This window comes from Taudactylus pleione, unplaced genomic scaffold, assembly GCF_031769625.1.
Source record: "Taudactylus pleione unplaced genomic scaffold, aTauple2 ptg000408l, whole genome shotgun sequence".
Lineage (NCBI taxonomy): Eukaryota > Metazoa > Chordata > Amphibia > Anura > Myobatrachidae > Taudactylus > Taudactylus pleione.
The window spans coordinates 8,573,415-8,597,122 of NW_028284810.1; the positions used below are offsets into that span (position 1 = coordinate 8,573,415).

The following is a 23,708-nucleotide window of genomic DNA, read 5'->3' on the forward strand; positions in this document are numbered from 1 at the left end:
ACCAGACCAGACCTGAGGCACACATGAAGCACATCAAACAGGTGGCCTAGTTTTTTGCTACAGAAATATGGAGAAGTATTGCTGTTGCTAGGTCCTGGCCCGAGTCTTGAGCCCAGTGCCCCAGGTCATAAAATGTATTTATTTATTTTTTTATGGATTTTTTACTACCACTTTACATTATCAGCATGTGCATGGTACAGTTGGAGAAAGTAGAGAAATGTGTTTATTTTATACAAAAAAAAAGTGGTCTCGAATTACATGATGGTTTCAAAATCAATTATAAAATAGTGAAGAAAAATGTTTTACATTTCCTTTAGGTCTTTGGCATTGTTTTAACCACCTGCTTATCCTCACAACTCAGTGCTACAGTCACTGTGGCCTGCACAGTGTTGAATATTAATACCCACTTACCTCCTTAGCAGTGTCTCTCTTTTTTTTTTTTTTTTTTAACACTCATTCCTGTGTCTCTAGCTTTCTTCTCACACCTCCCATAGTTTCACAGTGTCTCCCCTCATCTTTTTTTTTTTTTTTTAATAGGTTCTATAGTTCCCCCTCCCCCCCATTCTATAGTGTCTTCCTTTTTCACCACACTCATTTCACAGAGTTTCCCCTCCCCTTCCACCCTTTATTCCTACTATAGACCGACCCATCAGACACTAGGCTTGGAGTGTGGAACTGTCTCCAGAGTGTGACCTCCTTATGCATCACTTCCTTCTTTGATCCTCTGGAGGTACTTACCAGCCCATTTGCTAATCAAAGTGGAGGTGGGGATCACCCAAAAAAGGGGTCCCCCCTCTCCAGGGAAGCCCAGGCCAGTCTTTTACAGGGGGAGGGGACTAGTGATCCCAACAAGACTCCGCTGCATGCCGGTACTTGTGGAACTACAAGTACCAGCATACGGGACATTAATAGCCTGTTGGTGCCGCTATCCACACCGTAGGTTTTCATTTTTTATCACACATACACTCTCTGAATCACTCACTCGCACTCACACTACATATTTACCTTGTTCCTAGTGTTGTTCTGTCCCCTTGACCAATAGAATACACAATTGGGACCTGTAACAAAGAAAAAAAAAAAACATACTGAAAATCATATCCTTTGTTCAGGTCCTCTTCTTTCCTTGTAGGCATCCTTGGTCTTCGTAAAACAAAAAAACGACACTGTATTCTTCCCAAATGCCGCTCCAGATGCTGCATTTACCATAGAAATACATTGACTGAACGCTCATTGGTCTGATAGAGGCAAGACAGCCTCTCAGCCAATGAGCGTTTCCCCCATTGACTTCTATGGTGGGAATGAACTTTAGTTACCCTGCGGTTCCCACCATTGAAGCCAATGGGGGAACCACTCATTGGCTGAGAGAGTTCCATTTCTTTTCTAAACAATATACAAACATGCAGCCTGCAGGTATCTCACTGATATATGCAGGCTGCATGTTCGGGTCTGTGTGGCTGCAGGGAACACGGGAAGGAAACATGATCATACATCAATGAAAAACACTATTCAGCTAAACACGTTTCATCTGAAGATGGTGTAAACTACTAGGAATAAACTCTGAAAAGCTTAGCTTTTTGGAGTTTAGTACATAGGGATCAGATCGTGGTCCCCATTGATAATAATGGGGTCTGCGATCTGCAGCACTAATTAGCACTTTGCCGGAGATTTCTGTGAAATATCCTGCATTGTGATTTATTACATATACTATACTATTCAGGGCTGGAAGCAGAGTAAGGTGATGGCTTCTGGTGATGGAGCGAGGTGAAGGAGGCTGGGGGAAGAGGAAGGTGATGGGGGCTAGGGAGAAGGTGATAGGAGCTGGAAGCAGAGGGTGATGGTTCCTGGTGGTGGAGGAAGGTGAAGGAGGCTGGGGGCAAAAGAAGGTGATGGGGGCTGGGTGGAAGGTGATGGTGCCAGGGGGGCAGAGGAAGATGAAGGGGGCTGTGGGCAGAGGAAGGTGATGGGGGCTGGACACAGAAAGTAACGGGCTGGATGCAGAGGAAGGTTATGGTGCCTGGGGACAGAGGTAGGTGATGGGGCTGAGGATGGAGGAAGGTGATGGGAAGTAACCACGAAACGTTGATATTTTCAGCATTTCGGGGTTACATCCCCTTCATCAGGATACACACACAGGGGCGCCCAAAATCTATTCTTTCACCTGGGCCCACCACTCTCTAGTTCCGATACTGGTTGTGTATGTGTATATATGCACTCGAATTAAGTTGTTTTTTACTCAGGAGATGCTATATATATATTGTAAAAATTTACATATGGTTTATAATTCAAGATAAACCTATAAATTCGTTATTTTTTTTTTAGTGCATTTTATGATGAATTCTATATAGTCTTGTATAGGGATATTACAATCGCAAAATGATGTTTTGATTTTGTTATATGATGAACGTTATATAGCCCATCATAGGGATATTGCTTCTATAAAATTACTTTTTGTCACAAAAACAGTTATATGACTTGTGATTGATTTATATTTGATGTTTTTTTGGATTGTACCATATTATGGTAATTTTTGTCAATGTATACAATATTTCGCCAGTTTTCTGTCGGATTATATACAATCTCCAATTTTGGTATGTACAGTAATTTTTAAACTATAGGCACATTTTTTGTAGTAAGACCCCACACTTCTATTTCAGTTTAACCTTTTTATTTATATCTATTTTTAAATTAAGATGTGTATACCCATGATGAAGTCCTAAAGGACGAAACACGTTGGGTCGTGAATTTAATCCATTGGTCAGAAGGGAGAAACCTGCCTATTGAACTCTAGCCCTGTATGTGTAAATAGCAGGATATCTATTGTCATCCTCCTCTGTCAAAACTATGGAATTGTGTAAGCAGTTTTTATGTATAAGTTTTATATGTCCAATTGACAGGAAATTTTAATAAATTCATTGTCTACCATATCTAATAGTGGGCCCATTTCTTGGGTGTTCTTTTTTGGGAATCGGGTCTTTTTTTAGAAGTTTATTCTGGAGCTTATGGAATCTACTATCAACTTTATTGAAGTTGGTCCAGCATATATTAGTGAGAAGAGAAACATGTTGTGAACAGGATCTTTTTACAAAGGAATTTTTATTGGACATTCTATTTGTGCCAATTTTGTACCATCAAACATCAAATTTCATATATTATTGACTGGTTTTATAAAAGACATTTAAGTAACCCTCTAAGGGCTCAATCCAATTGGGTGCGAATTGCAAGTAGCGAGTTTGTTTCTTTAAACTCCCACACTTCGCCGCGAAGCACGCTCCCGAGAATTCTCCAATCCAATTAAACATACCTTTTCGCATTACTCGCAGCGGAGGGGTGCGAGTTATCGGCCAAATGAGATTTGCGAGAAATGCATGAAAATGTGGGAAGACCATCCGGGACCCCCCAAAATGGATAATTTCGTTAGCAGGACCATATAGAAGGCTGTTTGTGGCCATAAGGAAGTTACTGTAGGTTTTGAAATGGTGTCAAATGGCTGATTTGTGCTTTTTTTTTTTTTTTTTAAATGCAAGAAAATTATAAAAAAACAAACCTTTTTCGTTTAATCTCAAACTAATTAAATGAAAAATGCAGAAAAAAATAGTAAAAAAGGGTGATTTTGGGGTACTTTGAGAGTACCTTGAAAAATGGGAAAAAAATAATAAAAACAATTATTTTTCAACTAAAAAATTATTGTAATTTTTGGATGCCTAAACTAACGAAAAGGTGATTTTGGGGTAATTTGAGGACTTTTTTTTTTTACCTCAAAAAATTACATGTAATTATTGGATTAAATAAGCTAATTAGAAACTTCCAATTGGTCATTAGGGGGGTGTCCAAGGGGTTCAGCACAGTGTCCCCACATTTTAACCTTAAAATAAAGATTTTCCTTTCCATCTCTCACCCCAGGGAGGTGCGAGTGGAAACTTGCGTATTCAGTCTGACTGATTAGTGCGAGTTGCTAATTGGATTGCAAAATTAATTCGCTATGAGAATTCGAAGTGAAAATCGCATCTCGCAATTTGCACCTAATGGGATTGACCCCAAGTCCCGTATGCACATGTATGATGCGGCCGTATGCACGTGCATACGGGACTTGAAAGAAAGTCACTTATCTTGAAAAAGGTGCCAGCGTAGTGCCGAAACACGTTTATTAAGTGACAGGGGCAGTATATCCTGACCACACGTACCTTCACACATATTTCATGCTGAACACCCAGGTACCATTCTATACAGTATGTGGTAATGTCAAAAGGGTCCTAACATCTGGCATGGATATGCTTTCCCATATTTTATAAGAGTTTTTATAATAAAGTATGAACATTTGGAATACACAATGCGAGTTTCTTTCTGCTTATACCTGCATGCTCAAATGTGAAAAGGAGAAAGTTATAAGGAGGATAAAGATACCTTTATACGTCTCTACATAGTCTTACTGATGTAAGCAGACTGACATCTGCCTTCATACTATTTACACTGAAGGGTGTTGCCACTTCTCTTCAGTTGCCTTTTTAAGGGATAAACTGGTGACTAAAAGGAACTATTTCTATTATAGAAAATTCCGGTTTTGGAACTATTCTAAATCAGTTGATGGTTTTGTGGTCATCGGTATTGATTTGGATCCACTGTCTATTTTATTTCATATATATGAATATTTGGAGTACAACGGGAGAAAAAGGAGATCTGTTGAAGAAGTACCTATGAGGGACCACTGCTAAGTGCAATTTCTGGCTCTTTCATTGTTTTATATGTATGAATTCTGAATTGGTGTTTTCTCGTTGAGAGCTGAGTGATGCAGTGTTGCGCCCATCTTACAGTATATCATTTTTTTCATTGTTCATCGTTTTTGCTTACAAACTGGACGATATAGTTAACGACTGAACGTTATCGTTCACTCATTTAAAATATCGCCCAGTGTGTACGCGGCTTAAGACTGCCTGTATAGACCATCATTTTTGCACAGGTAAGTACTGAGAAGTTAAAAAGAAGAAAACAAGCATAGCTGCAGGTCTTAAATATTTAGATTTATCATTTTCATTTCTGTAAATGTTTGTAGGTACAGCTTGCCTGCAGTTGTAGTCACTCATACAAAATCCCTAGCACATAAGTATGATTAACTTTCATCTCATTTTAAGATAGCTGTGTGCTGCCCTGAAGATACAGCTGTAGTTGTGCCCTTACATTTGGGGAGTATGCTGGAAATTGGAGTGTGGTGTGTCCATACACAGACAGCAGCCCGGGCATGAAGTGAAGCTTGGTGCGTTCTCAGACCCCTTCGGCAGTGAGGGAATTAAATGAAAACCTGTTTCATATAAATGACAACAAAAGTTAATGGACTCCATAAAAGACATGAATGAAGCCAGACTTAATCCATCTTGCTCTATCTCTGTTTTTTAGCAAATAAGGTGAATGTGTTTTGTGAGCTTTATGAAGTATATTGCCTGCTATGTGCAATACACTACTGATGGAGAAGATAAATATAATATAATCTATTATATTGTAGCAACAGACTCTCTTTTGAGCATATCTAACTCAAAGTGCTTATTCCAATTGTGAAGAGTACACCAATACAGAACATTATTTTCCATTGAAGACTGGAGATCTAGCTTTGTATTGTCCTAATACAAGTAATTTTTTTATGGACTTGTACAGCACTTCTCTCTATGGGGATATATCTATGAATAACCTAATTCCATAAACACAGCCGCTACGGTTGGAATAGGGCACCTCTCAATCAAATAATTAAAAAAAGAAACATTTACAAGTGGATTTGAATTAAGTTGAAAAATCTTCATCAAACGCATAGGTCTATCTAAACAAGAACCATATTCCAACACCACACATAGTCAGTGAGAGCAGCAGCTTCCATGATGTAAACATCCAAGGGTTATACAAACACATTAAAATTTGCATTAAGGTTGCATTAAAAGTATTTAATCCTGGTGTCCATAAGTTTTAAAGAATACAATACATGGCTTTGTTTATAACACTTGGGGAAAAAGGCAGTATTGCCTCCAGTTATATTCTCCATTTTTCAGATGCCGCTTAAAATATAAAAACTAACCAATTACAAGGGGTTACACCACAATCAGTAATGGATGTATTTACCTGTTATTTCTATTGGGTAAATGTTTTGCACATACAGTACCATCCGCGCGGCCCCTGCAGATGAGCATGTTTTCCATCACAGCTCCGACTGTGGCAGTCTGAGATTCTTGAGGGCTTAAAGAAGTGCAGTGGACAATTTGCATCTGTATGCATATCATACATCATTACTGCAGTCACATGAAACAACCCCTCTTGGCACGGATCCCATGCTACTCTGATAGTGCCGGGTATTTTTTTTTTGTTGAAAATGCGACTGCGATGCATCAGGAGACTGCACTGATCCATTTGATATGCGACACTCGTACATCTGTGCGCTACAGAGTCTCTGAATTTGTATACAAAGTGCTACGATGCAATCGGCCGCGGCTTTTTTCCCACGCCAAGTTCCTTTGTGCTTCGTATACAGACTTGGTCATACACAGATATACAAGTGTCGCATATCAAATTAATCAGCACAGTCTCCTGATACGTCCTAGTACCAGGAGATTAAGATGCATTTTCAGCAAAATAAGATGCCTGGTGCTAGCAGAGGGGCACGGAACTTGGCGGCTCACTCACGCCAGTCATCTCGCACATTTTTTAAATAGGTCTATGGAACATCTCTGCAGGATGGGCCAAGTGGTTCTTATTTGCATTCAAATTCTATGTTATATAGGACCAAATGTAATAGGGAGAGAGTTTAGAAAATGTGAGAGTTTTCTCACTCTTAGAAAACTGGGCCAATGTAATTGAGTCCAAGGACAAAGCAGCAGAGCAAGCTCGCCTGTTTTTCAGACTCAAAATACTCTCACGATTTAAAATCTCATCCAGATGTTTTCCCATTATGAAGATAAAACTTCACCAATGTGAGATTTTACTGCTAAACTCTCACATTTTTTAAACTCTCTCCCTATTACATTTGTCCCATAGTGTTCATTCTAGCACCCTGCTCCTTTCACAGTTCCACTCTTTTGCTTGTGGTGTCGCTCTCTGCTCTGGTGCTTCTAGCACACTCAGCTGATGTAATAAACTGCTGAAATGCATGCCAGAGTGTGCTGGAAGCACCATAGCAGTGAGCAACACTCCAGGCTGAGTTGTGACAGGAGCAGGGGGGTGTAGTAGGTATTGGCCGGCGCTTCAAATCCCGAAAGCGGAAGCCCGGCAGAGGTGAAGATCCTGAATGCTAAATAAGTACTGCTAACCCTGCTCCCTACCCTAACCCTCCCTTAGGGGTGCCTAACCCTAACCTGTCCCCCTAGTGCCTAACCCTAACCGATCTCTAAGTACCTAAACCTAACCCCCCTTCCACGCAGCCTAAATCTACGTCTCCCGGGGGGTGCCTAACCCTAACCTCCCCCCCGGGGGTGCCTAACCTTAGCCCCCCTCCCCTAGCCTAAACCTAACCCTCCCGGAGGGCTGCCTAACCCCTGGTAGATGTAAAACCTAACGCTCCGCGCCCGGCTTACCTTCATTCCGTATGCTGGGCATCGGTCTTCCGGCATAGGTCTAATTACAGGCGTCGAGATTTCGACGCCTGTCTTTAGTACCTTGCCGGGATTTGACAGTCGGGAAGCCGGCGGTCGGCATTTAGACTGTCGGCTTCCTGACTACATCCCGAACAGAGTGCTAGAATGAACACTACAGATATAAAAACCTTTATAAATGTAAGTACAGCAAAATAATCAGTGGTTATTGAAAAAAAAAAAAAAAAAGCTTTTCACTTGTAAAATCCAGCTGGACTTCTACATGATTGCTGAGTGTAAAAAGTTCCACGGGAAGGACCTATGCCTATACATTATTGTGGGAAAAAGTGAGCAAAATAAAGCAAGTAAAAGTGGAAACCTCTTTACAGTGAGACACAACTTATTGTACTTAGTGGAGATCTTGTTGATTAATAGAAGTGTTATTTCATAGTACTATTTACATCACAGATACATAGCAGTTTAGTGTGCAAAAAGACACATGTTCATCAAGTTCAAACTTTCATCCTCAGAAACCTTACATGGCACATACTTGCCTACTTTTAGGACCTGGAGTGGCAAGCGCATGGGGCTTGGCATCTCAATTTGCACCATTATAGCCAAACCCCCAGGTGCACAATATGCAATTTGCAGCATCATGCAGCAGTAGCTGGGCCATGATGGCATGACTTGCAACGTTAGTAAATCCGGTAGTTTAACTCCACTCCATTACAGAAATGCATCTGTACCCCTACATTTGCATTTTGAGTTTCAGTTTCAGTTTTAAGGTGTCAGTTAAATTAGCCACAAGTGGGGTGAGTTGCCATTGTACCTCAACATTGCCCTCCTTTTTTGTACGTAACACTAGGGATCCGCAAACAATGAGCAGCGAGTTTGGAGCTATGGTATCTGGCATATGGCTTGCGGGGTGAGTCGCCTTGGTGCTAATTGTATCGACCCCAACATCTAGCATATAGATAATCAGGCACAAAAATGTATTTGTCATCGTGACTTCGGAAACTTTGAATGGACTGCACTGCAACATAAGACAACCCTTCTGGAATGCGTATCGTAAAGATACCTGTGAGTCAAATTCATGTGATCACCCGTGGTCCGCCTCACCCAAGCACAAGTGGCCACAAGTACAGGGTGTTTCACTCGTTTTTTGTATAACTTTTAAAGTAAGTGACATAATTTAGTGAAATGTGACACAGACATACCTTGGTTTATGGGAAACATGAGGAAGTCATAGCAAGTGTTGAAAGTGTTTGCCATTAGCATCCAGGCCTGCTGTTCACGCATGTGCGAAGTGAAGGCCAGCTGTTCATCAACCTAGTCAGCAGCACAGCCCAAAATTCAAATAGGGGAAACACACCAACTGCCAGTGAGGATTCCAGTGAGGATGGCAGTTGGTACCAGTGAGGATGGCAGTTGGTGTGGTTCCTCTATTTGAATTTTGGACTGTGCTGCAGCCACTGCTAGTTAGTAGGTATTCCTGCTCCTGACAATGGTGCTGTGTACTGAGGCATCCACATGCATCGTGTCTGTGTGTTACTTGCCGATTTTAAGCATTATCGACTGCAATGCAGCTGTTGGCGCAGGCGGGTGAGTGAGTGAGTGACAGTCACCCAGGGGTGGGGTGTAGTCAGTAACAATAGTGCAGAACACACGGGCTGCAGGCATGATTAAACAGGCTAATTGGCAGCTTTACTTTGTGTAAACGTAGCAGTCTGTAATTGGCTAATGATATTGATTATTTACTGGCAGCATTATATTGCCAGACAAGAACTGCATTAATGACCCTGACCTCACCTATGTAAGTGTGTATCACTTGGAATGGATTATTAATATATATATATATATATATATATATATATATTAAAACTATATTGTCAGAATTCATGTTGTGGGGTATGTGCATAGCATGATGGGGTTCCTTACTAGGCAGATTAGGGATGTGCAGACCCTGTCTAATTACTCCCAACCCACAATGTAGGGCTCTGCATTACAGGTGGGGGTGTATTAGACTGTGGTCTGCATTAGGGGAGGGGGGGTCACTAGACAGGGGTCTGCATTAGGGGACGGTGGTCATTAGATATGGAACTGCATTAAGGCTGGGAATTATTAGACAAGGGTCTGCATTTTGAGTGAGATGTCATTAGACAGGGATCTGCATTTGGGCTGGGGGTTGTCATTAGACAGGTATCCGTCTTAGGGATGAGGGGTCTTGCTAATTAGGGGTGGGAGTCATTAGACATGAATCAGACCCCAACACTGTACCATTTTGGCCGGTAGAGTACATGGCTGTAAGGAGGGCGTCTACAGAGTGCGGGCGAGAGCCTAGGGACAGCCCAGCATCTCTGGAGTGATGAAAATAGTGGTGTGCTGTGAGCCTACACCAGTCCCCACAAGATGTATTTTTCTGGCAAGAGCCTAGTATCCCTGTTTAAAAAATGGGGGGCTGCCAGTGCGCTTTCTGGCACACGGCACCAAAATGTCTAGTTACAGTTCTGCAAGTGGTTGTCCTTAAGCACCTGGGAGTGGCTCTGTTCTGTTCATGACCCAATGATAGCAGAGCCAAACCTCTGTATGTGCCATCAGTGCAGCAGTGGTACAAGCAAGTAGTCACTAAGGTTGTGTTTAAAAGAAAAGAAAAAAACAATAACCTTAATTATGTGTCTAATAGCTTCTAAGAGCAAATGACTTTTACAAAGTGTTCTGGGTGGGTCTCATGAACTGTCCTGGAAAAGTAGTATTTTATGTTCCAGAAAGGCTGAGTCAGCTTCTGCTTGTTGATGGAAATATGGACTGAGTGCTGAAATGGGATTTCTCACATTACATTTGTATATTTAGAGTTGCCAATATTTTCTTGTTCCTGAAAATATAGAAGTTGCTTGCAGATATTACACAATGTACTGGGATTACAAATTGATATTTTCAATTTACACGTCTAAATCAGCCTTTCAGACTATGCAACAGATGAAATCCCTTCGTTGGCATATTATAATGTATTTCCAATTTTCAGCATTAGAAATGCCCCCCCCCCCCCCCTCTACCCCCTCTCTACAAGGGTGCGAGTGCAAACACTGGAATATTTAAATTGTAATTACAAATCATATTACACTAATTCCTCATTCCCACGCCTAGTGTCTGTAACTGTCTTCTAATCCTCTGCTCCAGCCCAAACCACATTTCTCCCTGCTAGCACTCTGATGTAACATAGAATGAATTTGTATTTACAGCAAAGAACCAACTTGCCACATGTCATGTCTAGTACCATGTATATTATTTAAGTACATACATTTTTCTGCAGAAGTGTATTTTCTCTCCTTAAGTGGATAATTGCAAATCATATATATAACAAATACTTTTCTACTTCTTTGCAGGCGATGTGTCGCCCATCAGTATGTCTCCAATCAGCCAGTCACAGTTTATTCCTCTTGGGGAAATCCTTTGCTTGGCTATCTCAGCTATGAACTCTGCTAGAAAACCTGTCACGCAAGAAGCACTAATGGAGCACTTGACCACTTGCTTTCCAGGTAAACCCATTCTTTTCCTGCACCTGCATCTTTCTCCCTCTCTCGCTCCACCCTGCTGTGCTTCACACAATGACATTGAGCCCTTTCATAACAAATACTGCCACCTGTCCAAAATACACATTGCAATTGTTCACCTGGTGTCGTGTGTCAGACGAAATGCTACGTCCCCTCATATTTCGACCAGCACTGAATCAAATAATATATTCTAAAATCACCTGGGAATAAGCCTATGGGGTATATTTACTAACCAGCGGTTTGACAGATCGTTTTAAAACAGCAGTATAAATCAATGCAAAGTAACAATGGTTTACCACTGATTTGTATTACTGTTTTAAATCTAACAGTCAAAGCTGTCGATTGTCCACTCATTTATAAATAATTTAAAGTTGGGAGCAAAGCAAAAAAAAACAAAATTAGTAACTGTACATCTTGACAAACCATGTTGCTGGTGGGGCAGATAAAATATGTGCAGAGAGATTTAGATTTGAGAGAGATGTGTCCAACTCAAATCTACTTTGCAGGGTATAAATAAAGCTGTCCAGCGTTTGTGGGCTACATGCAAAAGCAGTCAGTATTTAACCTGCATGTAAAAAAAAATGTATTTGCACTTGAGGAAACTCCCTCATCCAACTCAGGGGTCACATTATTTGCTGGTCACAGATGGATATCTTCTTGCATTATTATTATTACTTTAGTTTTTAAAATTGTTAATTCTGACTCGGCACTGTTAGTACACATGCACACCTAGGGCTCAGTCCAATTAGCCGTGAAGGGGCGAGTTGCCATTGCAACAGCGTAGACACTGCACCGCAACTTGCCATCGATTTTTGTTTAAAGCCCTATAGGCTGAGCACAAAAATCTGCAAGTCTGGCTGTAGCGAGAGTGCAGCATACAGCCGCACTTACGCCGTGAGGGGACTCGCGGATAATTGGATTAGCCCCTAGTGTCTACTTTCCGTCGGAGGGATCCGAAAGGTTTCTTCTTCGCAACCAAGGACTCCTTCCCATAGAGAAGGATTGGGGTCTGGGAATCCGTGCCATCTGAAGATCGCGAAGGTTCCCGCTGTCAAACTCCAAAACTTTAGTATTTTCGTGGCTTGGTGCTATTGTATGGGGACAGCGGGACAGAGTTGGACTGAAAGATGAGCAGGAGATATCCATGATATCTCCTTTGCTACATGTGTTGCCTTTATAGTAAATGGAAAAAAAAGTAGGTGAAAATGTTAATTTTCACCTACCGTTGGATAAATTAAGCGATAATGAATATAGACTCCTAAGTCCAAACTGTAGATAATGTACAACTCATAATTGTATCGTAAGCTATGTGAAAATATAAGACTGTTCCTAATCCCAACAGATCTGTGATATCTCCTTCCAAGTTCTAAACTTAAGGAAAGAAAACTACCCCCGAGACACTGTGATGTAGATCTTCATCCGATGGGAGTGAGAACCTCTCAGACAAAGATCTGCATTGTGCTGGAGATACGGGGTGAAACAACATGCGCCACCATGATACCTTAGTAAAAGTGACATGAACATGCTCCACCATGATACCTTAGTAAAAGTGACATGAACATGGGCCAGTGTGAATTTTTAACTGTGATATTGATAAGGTGTAATTACCCTCTAAGTAACATGATGTAGGTTTATGTAAAGCGTGAGAGTCATTACAGTTTTGATTTACAGAATATGCAGTAAAATAAATGTTATGGTAGTGGTTTATAGTGTTTATGGTTTGGGAAAACAAGTTGTATATATGCATGCGGAACTTGAAGGCAAGATGCTTGGGACATGAACATGCAAATAATAGAATATGATGATGTTACAATGTTGCATGATTCAGAAAGTATGTTGCAGGAAATTTGCTAACCTGGAAATGGATTGATTTGTTCTTTTTTTTTTTTACAATATAATTGTAGAATGTTTTGATGTGTTTTTAACCCTTTAATGTCTGTAGGTGATTTGCAGATCAGTGGTCATGGCTATTTTCATGCTGCTGGATTATCATTTGACCAGGAGCATATTTGAAGCATCAAATTATTTTAGGCACTAAGGTGCCTATGTAATAATAATTATGGCAGTGCCGCGATTATTATCATGTTGGGATGGACTTTTTCATTTTTAACTAAACCATTCCCTCTATTCACTAAAGATAACTTGCAGGTACAGTGGTACAGATTTCCCCTGTCCTTGTGAGTTACATTTTGGGTATATCGGAAGAGTTTTTCACACTTTGAAAAATCTCCTCTTGAGAATCTGGAGGCTTCGGGCAGGGAAACGTAAGATCCTCTTCTGCGAGAATGCCTCCATAGCATAAAGCACTTTGCGTCGTCTGTAAACCAACGGGGCAAACTCCTGTGGACTGCCAATCAGCCTTTTGCAGAAGATTCTGTGAAATATCCTGCATTAGGTTATTAATACATAGCAACAATAGATAAAATTATGAAGAACTGCATAGAAAAGGCTTAATAAATAGGCCCCCAGAAGAGCAAATGATAACGGGGATCTAAGATTAGATACTATTTTGGCAGCTTCTATTTGATCCAGTTCATCATCGATCTTTTGCCATGCAGGGGATGCCATATACAGGCATGCTTCTAGTCCAGTATCATTTACTGACAGTGCATGTTGTTGATAGACATCACATGTTGAGATATATATCTCAATACGCAGGGAGGTAACTAGGTATTTCAAGGTCCTATAGCAAAAGTTTGTAAGGGCCCCTATGTACCACCCAATGGTGAAAAAAATGGGCCCCCTCCAGCTCTGGGCCTCATAGCAACTTCAGCCCTTGCACCTCTGGCCCATGTCAATACGTGATGTCTCGCATAGATATATATGTTGTGTATGTGTGTGTATAAATATTATATTATGTTGCAGAGTCAAATTCATGGCCATTGACAGTGGGGAAGGGGTGAGGCTACCAGTGGGGGTGCACGTGGCTATGCACTTTTGCCATTTTTAGCATGATCATTACAGAGGTCATGCTGGGGAGAAGTCTTCAGGTTGATGTTTATAGACCTCAACTTGTGAGAAGTGATTAGTATCTAAATTACAATTTGTGTGTTTATTATATATCTGTCTCTTACGGAGTCTCAGGGTCTTCTATAAAAGACTTTATAAAACTAGCTGCCAGCAGTAATATTTTAGGTGCATTGCTCCTAGGATTTCTTCAGCCCTGCTGCATGCAGTGCTTGTTGTCTCCTTCCAGTCTGGTAAGCTGTTCTCCTGCATTCAGTGTATTTGCCCCTGAGTACTGTGAGTCAGTGAATACAATGTTTCTTTTCCTCCTCTGAGTGGCTCCACGATTGCTGGCCATAAATAGCTGTTGTGTTTCCGAGAAAAATCAGATCAGATACGATTGCACTTGTTTTTTTTTTAGGTTTTCAGTGTAAGATAATAATACTGTTGTTTGATCTGTGTCAATAGTTTGAGAAATAAATAATATTCAGTTAATAAAATGTTTAAGAAAAATATAGCAGTTCCCATATCTTTCTTCCTTGCGATAATGTGAATGAGACTAAAGCTGGGTACACACGTAAAGATTTTCTGTCCAACCATCCAACTAGTTGATTGGTTGGAATGAAAATCTGGTAATGTATGGGAGTAACTGATGATCAGCAATTTGCTCCTAAATGCCAGAAAACAGATGAAAATGGTCGTCAGACAAGTTTTTTAAATGTTTGATCTAAACAATTTGTTCAAACAACAGTTTTTGTCCATTTTCCGGCATTTGGGAGCAAATTGCTGATTGTCATTTGCTTTCATATCTTACCAGATTTTCATTCCAACCAATCAAATAGTTGGCTGTTTGGACAGAAAATCTTTACGTGCGTATGCACCTTACAGCAGATATCCAGCGCTGGAGCTTTGTGGACGGAGGGCTGCTCTTTAAACGGGTTTGGTTTAATAGATTTACATGAAAAAGGTAGACAATGTCTAAATAGTCACCAGATGTTAGAAACACAATAGGTCGACTGGGACAAAAGGTCTACACACTAAAGGTCGATATGGAAGAAGGTCAACAAGTACAAATGATCGACAGGTTTAAAAGGTTGACATGAAAATGGTCGACACACTATTATTATTCTTTTTTCTAACCCTAATCTTTACCCTAACCCTTCCCATCGTGCCTAGCCCTAAGGTAGGTGCCTGACTAACCGTCCCTTCTAGTACCTAACCCTAACCCTCCAGTAAGTGCCTAAACCTGAAAAAAATAAGTGTTGAACATTTGTGTGTAGACATTTAGTGTGTCGACATTTTGACCCTGTAGACAGATTGTACATGTTGACATTTAGTGTGTCAACCTATTGTCCCTGTCGACCTTTTTTTTTTTTACCTGTCGACCTATTGTCTGTCTAACTTCTGGTGTCTATATAGACATTGTCGACACCTGTTTTTTTAATGTAGATCTATAGTCCGGACACCCTTTAAACTACTATGACAGCTGTGAATACAGACAATAGCAATGTCAGTGTTCTCAAAGTTTGCTACAGTGTTGTGCTCTTGTCCTTATGTGTTTAGATGTTTTGACTTGAGGTTTTTAGTGGTCATGATAATAAGTCTGTACATCATGAATCATTAACAAACCACTAATCATTAAACATCTATGTACGCTTTAGTTTATTTTTTTGTTTTTTTGGGGGGGCCTGCTTTTGCACCCCTATGTTGTTAACTAATTTTAGCAATGAAAATTAACAATTAAAGTACTGCATCTTTTTACCAATCATTTGTCTTGCCAATAAGAAACTGCCTCAAACACTGTAGTAATACAAATGTAAAATGATTTCTCAATAACCAGTGTATTAAAAGGTATGTTTTGTTGACAATCACATTGTGGACTGTCATTATATATAAACTCCATAATGTCGACAGGGAAAATCTAGATATTTTTAAAATGTTGACAACCACAATGGGGAAATTCAATTCAGTGCAAGTTTGTTAAGCACCCGGGATAAGTGCCCAGAGTTATTCATTTGCCTGCGTTGTAATTCCACGACTGGCAGAAATCCACACTAACTAGCGCCTTAGGGCAGCAACACGTGGGTGACCACATCGCACATGGCACTTAAGACAGGAAATGCAGTTTACCGCAAATAAGCCCCGAGCAATAGACGGGATGAAGGCAATTGAGTAGTCCCGGGCATTCATCCTGGGTACTCGTGCTGAATTAAATTCCCCCCATTGTCAGCACTGTCAGAATGTGGACTGGTAGCCTACCACCCAATTTTAACCCTAATCCCAACCTTGCAATTTTTATTATTAATATTTTAGCTGATTTAACATTTTGCAGGTGGTGACATTTAGCCATGTAGACATTGACATTCGACCTTTTGACTGTGGACTTTGTGATTATCGACAACATAACTACATCCCTATTAAAAGTAAAAGGCTGGCAGTGCTGCTGATGTTGTCATTATGTCATGTCTGCACTGTCAGGGTACAAATAGTTACTGCACAATTAATGCAGCTTTTCTAAACAGAAGGGTACTCACTTATATTTCGGGATATATCCAGCTAGAAGGTGCAATATTGCATCTTGGTAAAAATACTATGTGATGATTGGGTGGCCGCTGTTCAAAGGAGGTTGTCAATCACCCAGAGCTGGCCCTAGCCAAATTAGTGCCCTAGGCAAGATTTTGGGTGGTGCCCCCTTCCCCGTGGGACCTGGAAGGGGTGTTGCCTCACAGAAGGGGCCCTCACCCAGCACAGAACCCCCCTATCCCAGCACAGCACGGTATCAGCACCCACCACCCCTATCCCAGCAGAGCACCCCTCTCCCAGCAGTGAGTACCACAGCACCCCGGCCCTCTCCCAGTTCCAAACTTGCTTTACTTGAGCAAAGCCTGCAGAGCTGTCTGACTCAAGGTTCAGCAAGCCGCAGGCGGCGTACCCACTTTTCCTGTCTCAGGCTGGCAGGCCGCAGCTGTGTGTGCTGATTGCTGGAGGTGGAGCCCAGAGCCATGAGGTGTGACTCACTGCTCCTATCACTGCAAAGGCCCATGGTGCAGCAGCCCTCCTGCAACCATTACTTAAAGTCCTGAATGAGCCTCTGCCATGCGCAGAAGCACATTCTGTTTGTGTGACGCCTCCGAGCCGTCCTGGCGCTAACCACTGGCCGCTGTCCAGGTGCTCCACCCCCGCAAAAAACTGCCACCAACAGTTCCGTCGCTGCCCACTCACTGTTTGCTGCTGCCAGGCCCGAGGTCTGATTGTGGACACTGCGCAGCGGCAGTAGCAGCTGCCAGGGTCTCTGCCCAGCCAGCAGCAGGTGCCCCGGCGGAGCCTGCACCAAACCTCCACCGGCCCTAGGTGGGCTTGGATGCCCCTAGGCATTTGCTTAGTTTGTCTATACCTAGGGCCGCCTCTGCAATCACCCATAATTATCATAAATAAAAAGAAAGGAGATGAACAGCACTATGGGGCTGATTTAGAGTTGCACCAAGTCTGTTTTGTGTATGGATCTTGCGATGTTTGTGCATGCATCTGAACAGAGCAAACGCAACTATGGGCAATTCCGAGTCTCCACTTGTATTATAATGGGTGCAACTGGCCATTCACAGTAAGTGTAAGTATTCTGATGTTGTGTTGTGGGTGTGAAGGTGGAACTGTGTGATATGCAGAGTTGTTTGTATACAAAGATCCATCTGATTTCGGACTGATCTCTAGCACCACCTACAGGACTGGCACTATTGCGCATTTATAGTGATGACAGCTACTTTCACAAGTAAATGGATGGGGTGAATGCAGCCACAGAGATGAGTGCAACGATCCTTGTTTTATTTCCATGCGCACAATGCAGCCAGTTGTGTGCAATTCTAAATCAAGATTTGTCATAGTGTCAGAGGCCAGCTTTATGCATTCTGTACTTGCTAATGGGAGCGTATGCTTGCGGATTACGCAGTTAAGCCTCCCTCTAGACAGGGTCCATGCTGCCCATGAGTGACGTGACACAGCTTTTATCCATACCCGTTGAATGCTATCCAAATCAACTGCACACACACCTGAGACAAATCCCCTGCCCTGCCCTGCCCTGGCTGCTGCAATTTGTTTGATATATTTAAGTACTAACATTGACCATGAAAGTGCCAGGTACGTGACACGTCATATTTATTTTTTATGCAAATAGAGCTAAAAACAAGGCACTAGAGCAGTGATGTCAAACTCACGCCATCCAGCTGCAGTGGACTACACATCCCAGCATGCCCTGCCACAGTTTTAGCATGCCCTAATAGCAAAATTGTGACAGTGCATGCTGGGATGTGTAGTTCCACTGCAGCTGGATGGTCCGAATTTGACACCACTGCACTAGAGCATTGAATTCCAGCTTAAGTATGATGCCATAGCTGCGAGACGGCACACAATTCTTTTGTATTGTTACATGAACATTAGCGGACAACAGATGTTGTGTATATTTGATACATCTAATCATAGTCACTGGCCGTGACACATATTTTCCATATAAAATGTAAGCCACATTTGAGTACAATTGCAGTGTAAGCTACCATCTCAAGGCTGGGGAGTGAGAAATAGAGCCAGTATGGTATGGAGTACATAGAGAACCACATTTATTTTCCATACGATAGTTGGTTGAGGTTGTTTGTATAAGAATAATTTTTGGGAAGTAAGCTGTATTGTTTTTTCTGGGTGATTTTCTGTAAAGCTATTCCTGTACCCTTGTTGGTTTTATATAAATGTTTAGCTTATGCTAGCATCAGACCGGATTTAGACCTCATGGGGCCCTAGGCAAGATACCAGTTTGGGGCCCCCCTCCCTCAAACAACCCAAAGCACTTTATTTGCATTCCTGATTCATGCAAAGCATCCCTACCCTAATGCTGACCCTAACTCAACCCTAAACTCAAACCTGACCCTAACCATAACCTCTAACCCTAATACCCTAACCGCTAAACCCTACACCATCCCTAATACCCCAACTCAAACATTTAACCTGACCCTAATACCCTAACCCAAACTGATACACCAACCCTAGTACCTTATCCCTAATGCCATAACCCAAACTAAACCTAATACCCTAAGGTTATACTCCTCATTATCCATTAAATACATCACATAAGCCCTTTAACGCTCGCTAAAGGGGTTATACCATCTTGCTGTATTTAGTATACAGCAGTAATCTTAGATTACCGCTGTTTGTACAGCATCACTCTCGCCATCTAAAAGGTAGCGAGAGCGATGCGGGCCCCATTGCCGGCAATGGAGACACGGCGGTTCCTTTCTGGCTTCAACGAAGCCTTCCAGGCACTGCCGAGTCTCCCTGTCATGTACATGCGCATGACCCTGGAGCCCCGTCGCTGGCAGCGTTAGGCTGCCAGCAGCCCAGCAGAGGACCTTGTCAAGGACGAGGATTCCGCTGGACTTCGCGGGACCTCGCCGGAGGGGTAAGTATTGTATCTCAGTGATACTAAACGAAAATTCACGCTGGTATTTCCCTTCGTTTGTAAATGGGGCCCTATAGGATTTATTTTTTTATTGGTAGATGGGGAGTCGACAGGACTGCATTATAGTATAGTATATTACAAGCACCTAACATGAAAATACCATCATTCTGGATTGATGTACTAATAATATCATGATCATCATAATGTATATTACTATATGCTTGTAATATAAGGCAGTCCTGTCCACTTCCCAGACCCCATCTACCATAAAAAATAAATCCTACATAATTCAATCTATATTAGAGTAGTTGAGAATAGCACAGCACTTGACCCTACCTGACTGGCTGCTGTGATTCCCTGAGATCTGGATCCTTGGTCACTGTCTCACTCAGCCAGACTCTGCCTTGGCCTGTCCCTCTGCTCCTCACTGGGTGCCACCGATGCATGCTGCTGGTGGCAAGCTGCAAGCCTGGCAGTCAGTGGCAGAGGCTGCTGTGCTAGAGGTGGGCTGGAGCTGGATGGGGCTGGTCAGAGAACCCGGTGAACCTCCTCCTCCCTCTTATGCACAGTTACTCTGTGACAATGCAGACAGCGGCGCCACAGTGTAAGCGGGTCCTCGTGACATCATGATGCCTTGTGGGAAATCCGGCCCTGGCTAGCATTGCTCATGTCTTATTGAAACGGAAAATAGAAAATAAGGGTTTTTTTACGTATATTTAAATACAAGATCGCCACAAACTGGGCACAATCCTGTTGTAGTTTGGTAGAATAAGAAAAAGAATAGAGAATTTATAGTTTACATTTCGATGCAGGAGACAGGTAGCCAACATTGTCCCTTTTATGGGTTCTGACATTGCCCTTGAACATACAATTATCCCAGTGGTTTGAAGGGACCAGCGATGCACTACAATTTCCTACTATTGCCGACCAGAAAGCTTTGTTGTCTGAGGCCATTGCCATTTATGTTGTCACAGATGGGGAGATTCAACAGACTTGCTGTGTGTGAAATAAGGAGAGAGAAGTGGATCAGTATGAGCTGTGAGCTGAATACAGCAGGTCTAACGCTGTGTTCTAGTATTCTAACGCTGTGTTCTAGTATTCTAACGCTGTGTTCTAGTATTCTAACTCTGTGTTCTAGTATTCTAACTCTGTGTTCTAGTATTCTAACGCTGTGTTCTAGTATTCTAACTCTGTGTTCTAGTATTCTAACGCTGTGCTCTAGTATTCTAACGCTGTGTTCTAGTATTCTAATGCTGTGTTCTAGTATTCTAACTCTGTGTTCTAGTATAATTTCTGTAACGCCACACAAAACTACATTTAGTGAATCATTAGCTGATCTTTTTTTCTTTTTTTTTTTTTTTTTAAAAGGCAGAAAAAAATGTAGGGAGAATAAAAGAAGTGGAACTGACCCATGGGAGTGAGGGAATGGACCCAAAGATCACCCCAGCCACTTAGACATTTATTATGATAGATTATATAGAATTTCCACTATATTTCCATCAGTGTTAAGCGGGACATACACTGTGCAATGGCACCATGCAATGCGACGGGGGATTCGACATCCGACATATCGGGCAGTCCCCACACATGGTGCGATCGGATGGCCGACCGTACAATATACTGGCTCCCCCCTCCCCTACCCGCATAGTGCTGCATGGGATCGCACATCGCATCGACTGATCCTGCAGTAAGATCAGATGGTGCAATGTACGACCCCACGGTTGCGCGCTCAGTCTGACATCAGGCCCATATACGGTGCGACTATCAGCCAAATCGTACCAATCCGTCGGATCGGCTGCTTTATCGCACTGTGTATGGCCCGTATTAGACAATCAAATTGAAAGTCAGAGATGTACTAAGCTCTGAAAAGTGACAAACTGGAGAGTGATAACTGACCAGCCACTCAGCTCCCAACTGTCATGTTACAGGATGTGTTTGAAAAATGACAGTTGGGAGCTGATTGGCTGGTGGTTTATCACTCTCCAGTTAATCACTTTTCAGAGCTTAGTACATCTGGCCCAGTGAGAGGTAACACCTACTACCTACATTTGCAATCAATCTGAGACACAGAGAAAAAAGGAGTACATTTACTGGTGTACAAGTTCATATTACTAATGTTTATTAACATTGCTATTTATAAATGTTATTTTCACTTTTGTTCTACTATTGCTGTATCCTATTGGTTTTGAAATACTTTGCTACTCTCCAGTGTTACCATCACATATTTTAACAATGTTAATAAAAGTAAAATTTTGTTACTTATCCACTTAGCAAAATCAACTTGCGCGCCAGGGAAACTAGCCCCTTTTTTTCTTCATGTCTGCGTTTGACATTCATACAGAAGCAGCACATAGGTCCCGGATGAAGGTTTCATGATCTGTCCAATTGTTTCATTGTATTACAAATCAGCTAGAAGAGGCTTACACATTTATACTATGCATATATTAACCTGCACACTATCAGTATACAATTGTATTTCTGCACCTATGAAATGATATGGCCATGATCGTTTCTTTAATAAAAAAAGAACTTCTGTATGTTAGAAATGTTCACATGATGTCCCGTGGAACAGGTGTTCCATAACACTTAGCCCTAAGTTGTCCCTAAGGGGTATATGATATTATAGACTGCGGTTAGCCAAGCAGAAGGGCTAATAAGTCTGGGGAAGGAAGGAATAACAAACCATACTAGACAGATATATTGCCTAGCTTGCACACCAATCCTTGGGAGCTGAAATATGCGTAGCAGTAAAATCTAAAATCGCGCTGCCCTAGCAGTGACATGCCTTTTTTTTCCCCCTTTACTACTGGGCTTGTATTACATTTAATTAGATGGATTGAATCACAGGCTACATTCCTACAGAGGTTGCAGAATAGTTAAACTAGTGAAAGAAACCTTCAAAGAAATAATTTTCTAGCAGCTTCATTTAAAAAATAAAATAAAATCTCACCTTTAGTTTAGAAAAGGAAGAGGGAACATATTACTTTTGTACCTGATGAGATATCACAGTCTCTTCCCAAATACAGACCCGGGAACAGCTGGGGACGAAAAACAAGAAACCTTGCTCAGGAATCCATCTTAATCTTCAATTCTCTTTTATTGCATTGGCATGTTACTTCAAACAAGCTGGCTCACCTTTTCAACTCTCTGCTTCACTCCTCTGTCTCTGCCCCTTCCTCTCCCGGGTGACTCTTCCTTACTACCAACGGACTAGAAACTCTACAGCCAGAATATGCTTAAATAGAAAAAGTGAACATAGGCGGCAAATGGGTGCTTCTGCCATTGTATTTTTAATGCCATTGTCCTTTTTAACTCAAGGTAAAATTAATTGAAATAATGTTGAGTTCTTTACATTTGAACTGGTTCTATCCCAGACTGATGTCTCAGGTGTTCCAGTATAGAGACCTCTGCAATCATCTGTAAACTTCCATTCCAGGTTTCAGTTGAATATTAAGAGGAGCCAGTATAGAATGAAATAATTTAGGATAACTATTGCTGTAATCGTGACTTCACCTCCTGTATTGGCACTTGGGGAAAAATGCTGTGCTAAACTGCTGTCAGTGCCCACATATTAACTTATACCTGGTGTGTGTTTTAAGGGAATTGGCTGGCAGTGCGTTAATGGCTTATTTTTGGTCACTTCTCAGGTTTTCTAATGGTGACAATAATTGTGTGACGTATAACTGGCACCCTCTACAGTGGCGATGGGTGAACTTTATTTTTATTTATCTATTTTTGCAGACAGATGTTATTTAAAAAAAAAAAATAATAATCCGTTCAAGTTTAAAATGTATATGTTCTCACACACAGTGGTGATATCTGCTAAAGCTTTCAGCCGTTTCTAGCGCCATAGAAAAATAGACAGAACTATTCTGTACTGAAGTTTTTACAGTGTTTTTTTTCACCGCTCACAAAACTATTCAACAGATTTTATTATTTTTTATAAATTTTCCATACATTGATATGGCTGAGTGACTGTTCTGGTTACTTACAGCCGACACGTATTGTTCCTGCTTTTACTACACCTTTACAGTACACACAAGTCTGGATGTACAGTACATTAATGTATATAAAAGTCACAAATATTGTAAAGCACTCTATGAAAACGTGATGTTTGGGGGATTATTGGAATCCACGAGTCACTGATATTTGTTAGCAGACTAATAATGATCTCTATGCAATGGACCCACAAAACAATGTGCAAGACCAAGGGGACGTGGATATGTAATA

At 41.5% G+C, this 23,708-nt stretch overlaps 1 protein-coding gene and 1 long non-coding RNA gene across 5 annotated transcripts in view; one reads left to right on the forward strand and one right to left on the reverse strand.

Annotated features, from left to right (window-relative positions):
• Positions 1 to 23,708, forward strand: part of STOX2 (storkhead box 2) — a 308,412-nt gene that overhangs the window by 240,036 nt on the left and 44,668 nt on the right. For all 4 annotated transcript variants that reach the window (XM_088446974.1, XM_088446976.1, XM_088446977.1 and 1 more), the window contains exon 2: positions 10,925 to 11,077. In XM_088446974.1, coding sequence (XP_088303100.1) covers positions 10,925 to 11,077 — 153 coding nt within the window. The remainder of the gene's footprint in view (positions 1 to 10,924; positions 11,078 to 23,708) is intronic.
• On the reverse strand, positions 1,015 to 6,175 carry LOC148506313 (uncharacterized). Its single transcript, XR_015869797.1, has 3 exons — positions 6,100 to 6,175; positions 5,173 to 5,293; positions 1,015 to 1,058 (listed from the first exon to the last, which is right to left on the reverse strand). It is a non-coding gene; the product is annotated as an uncharacterized LOC148506313 (long non-coding RNA).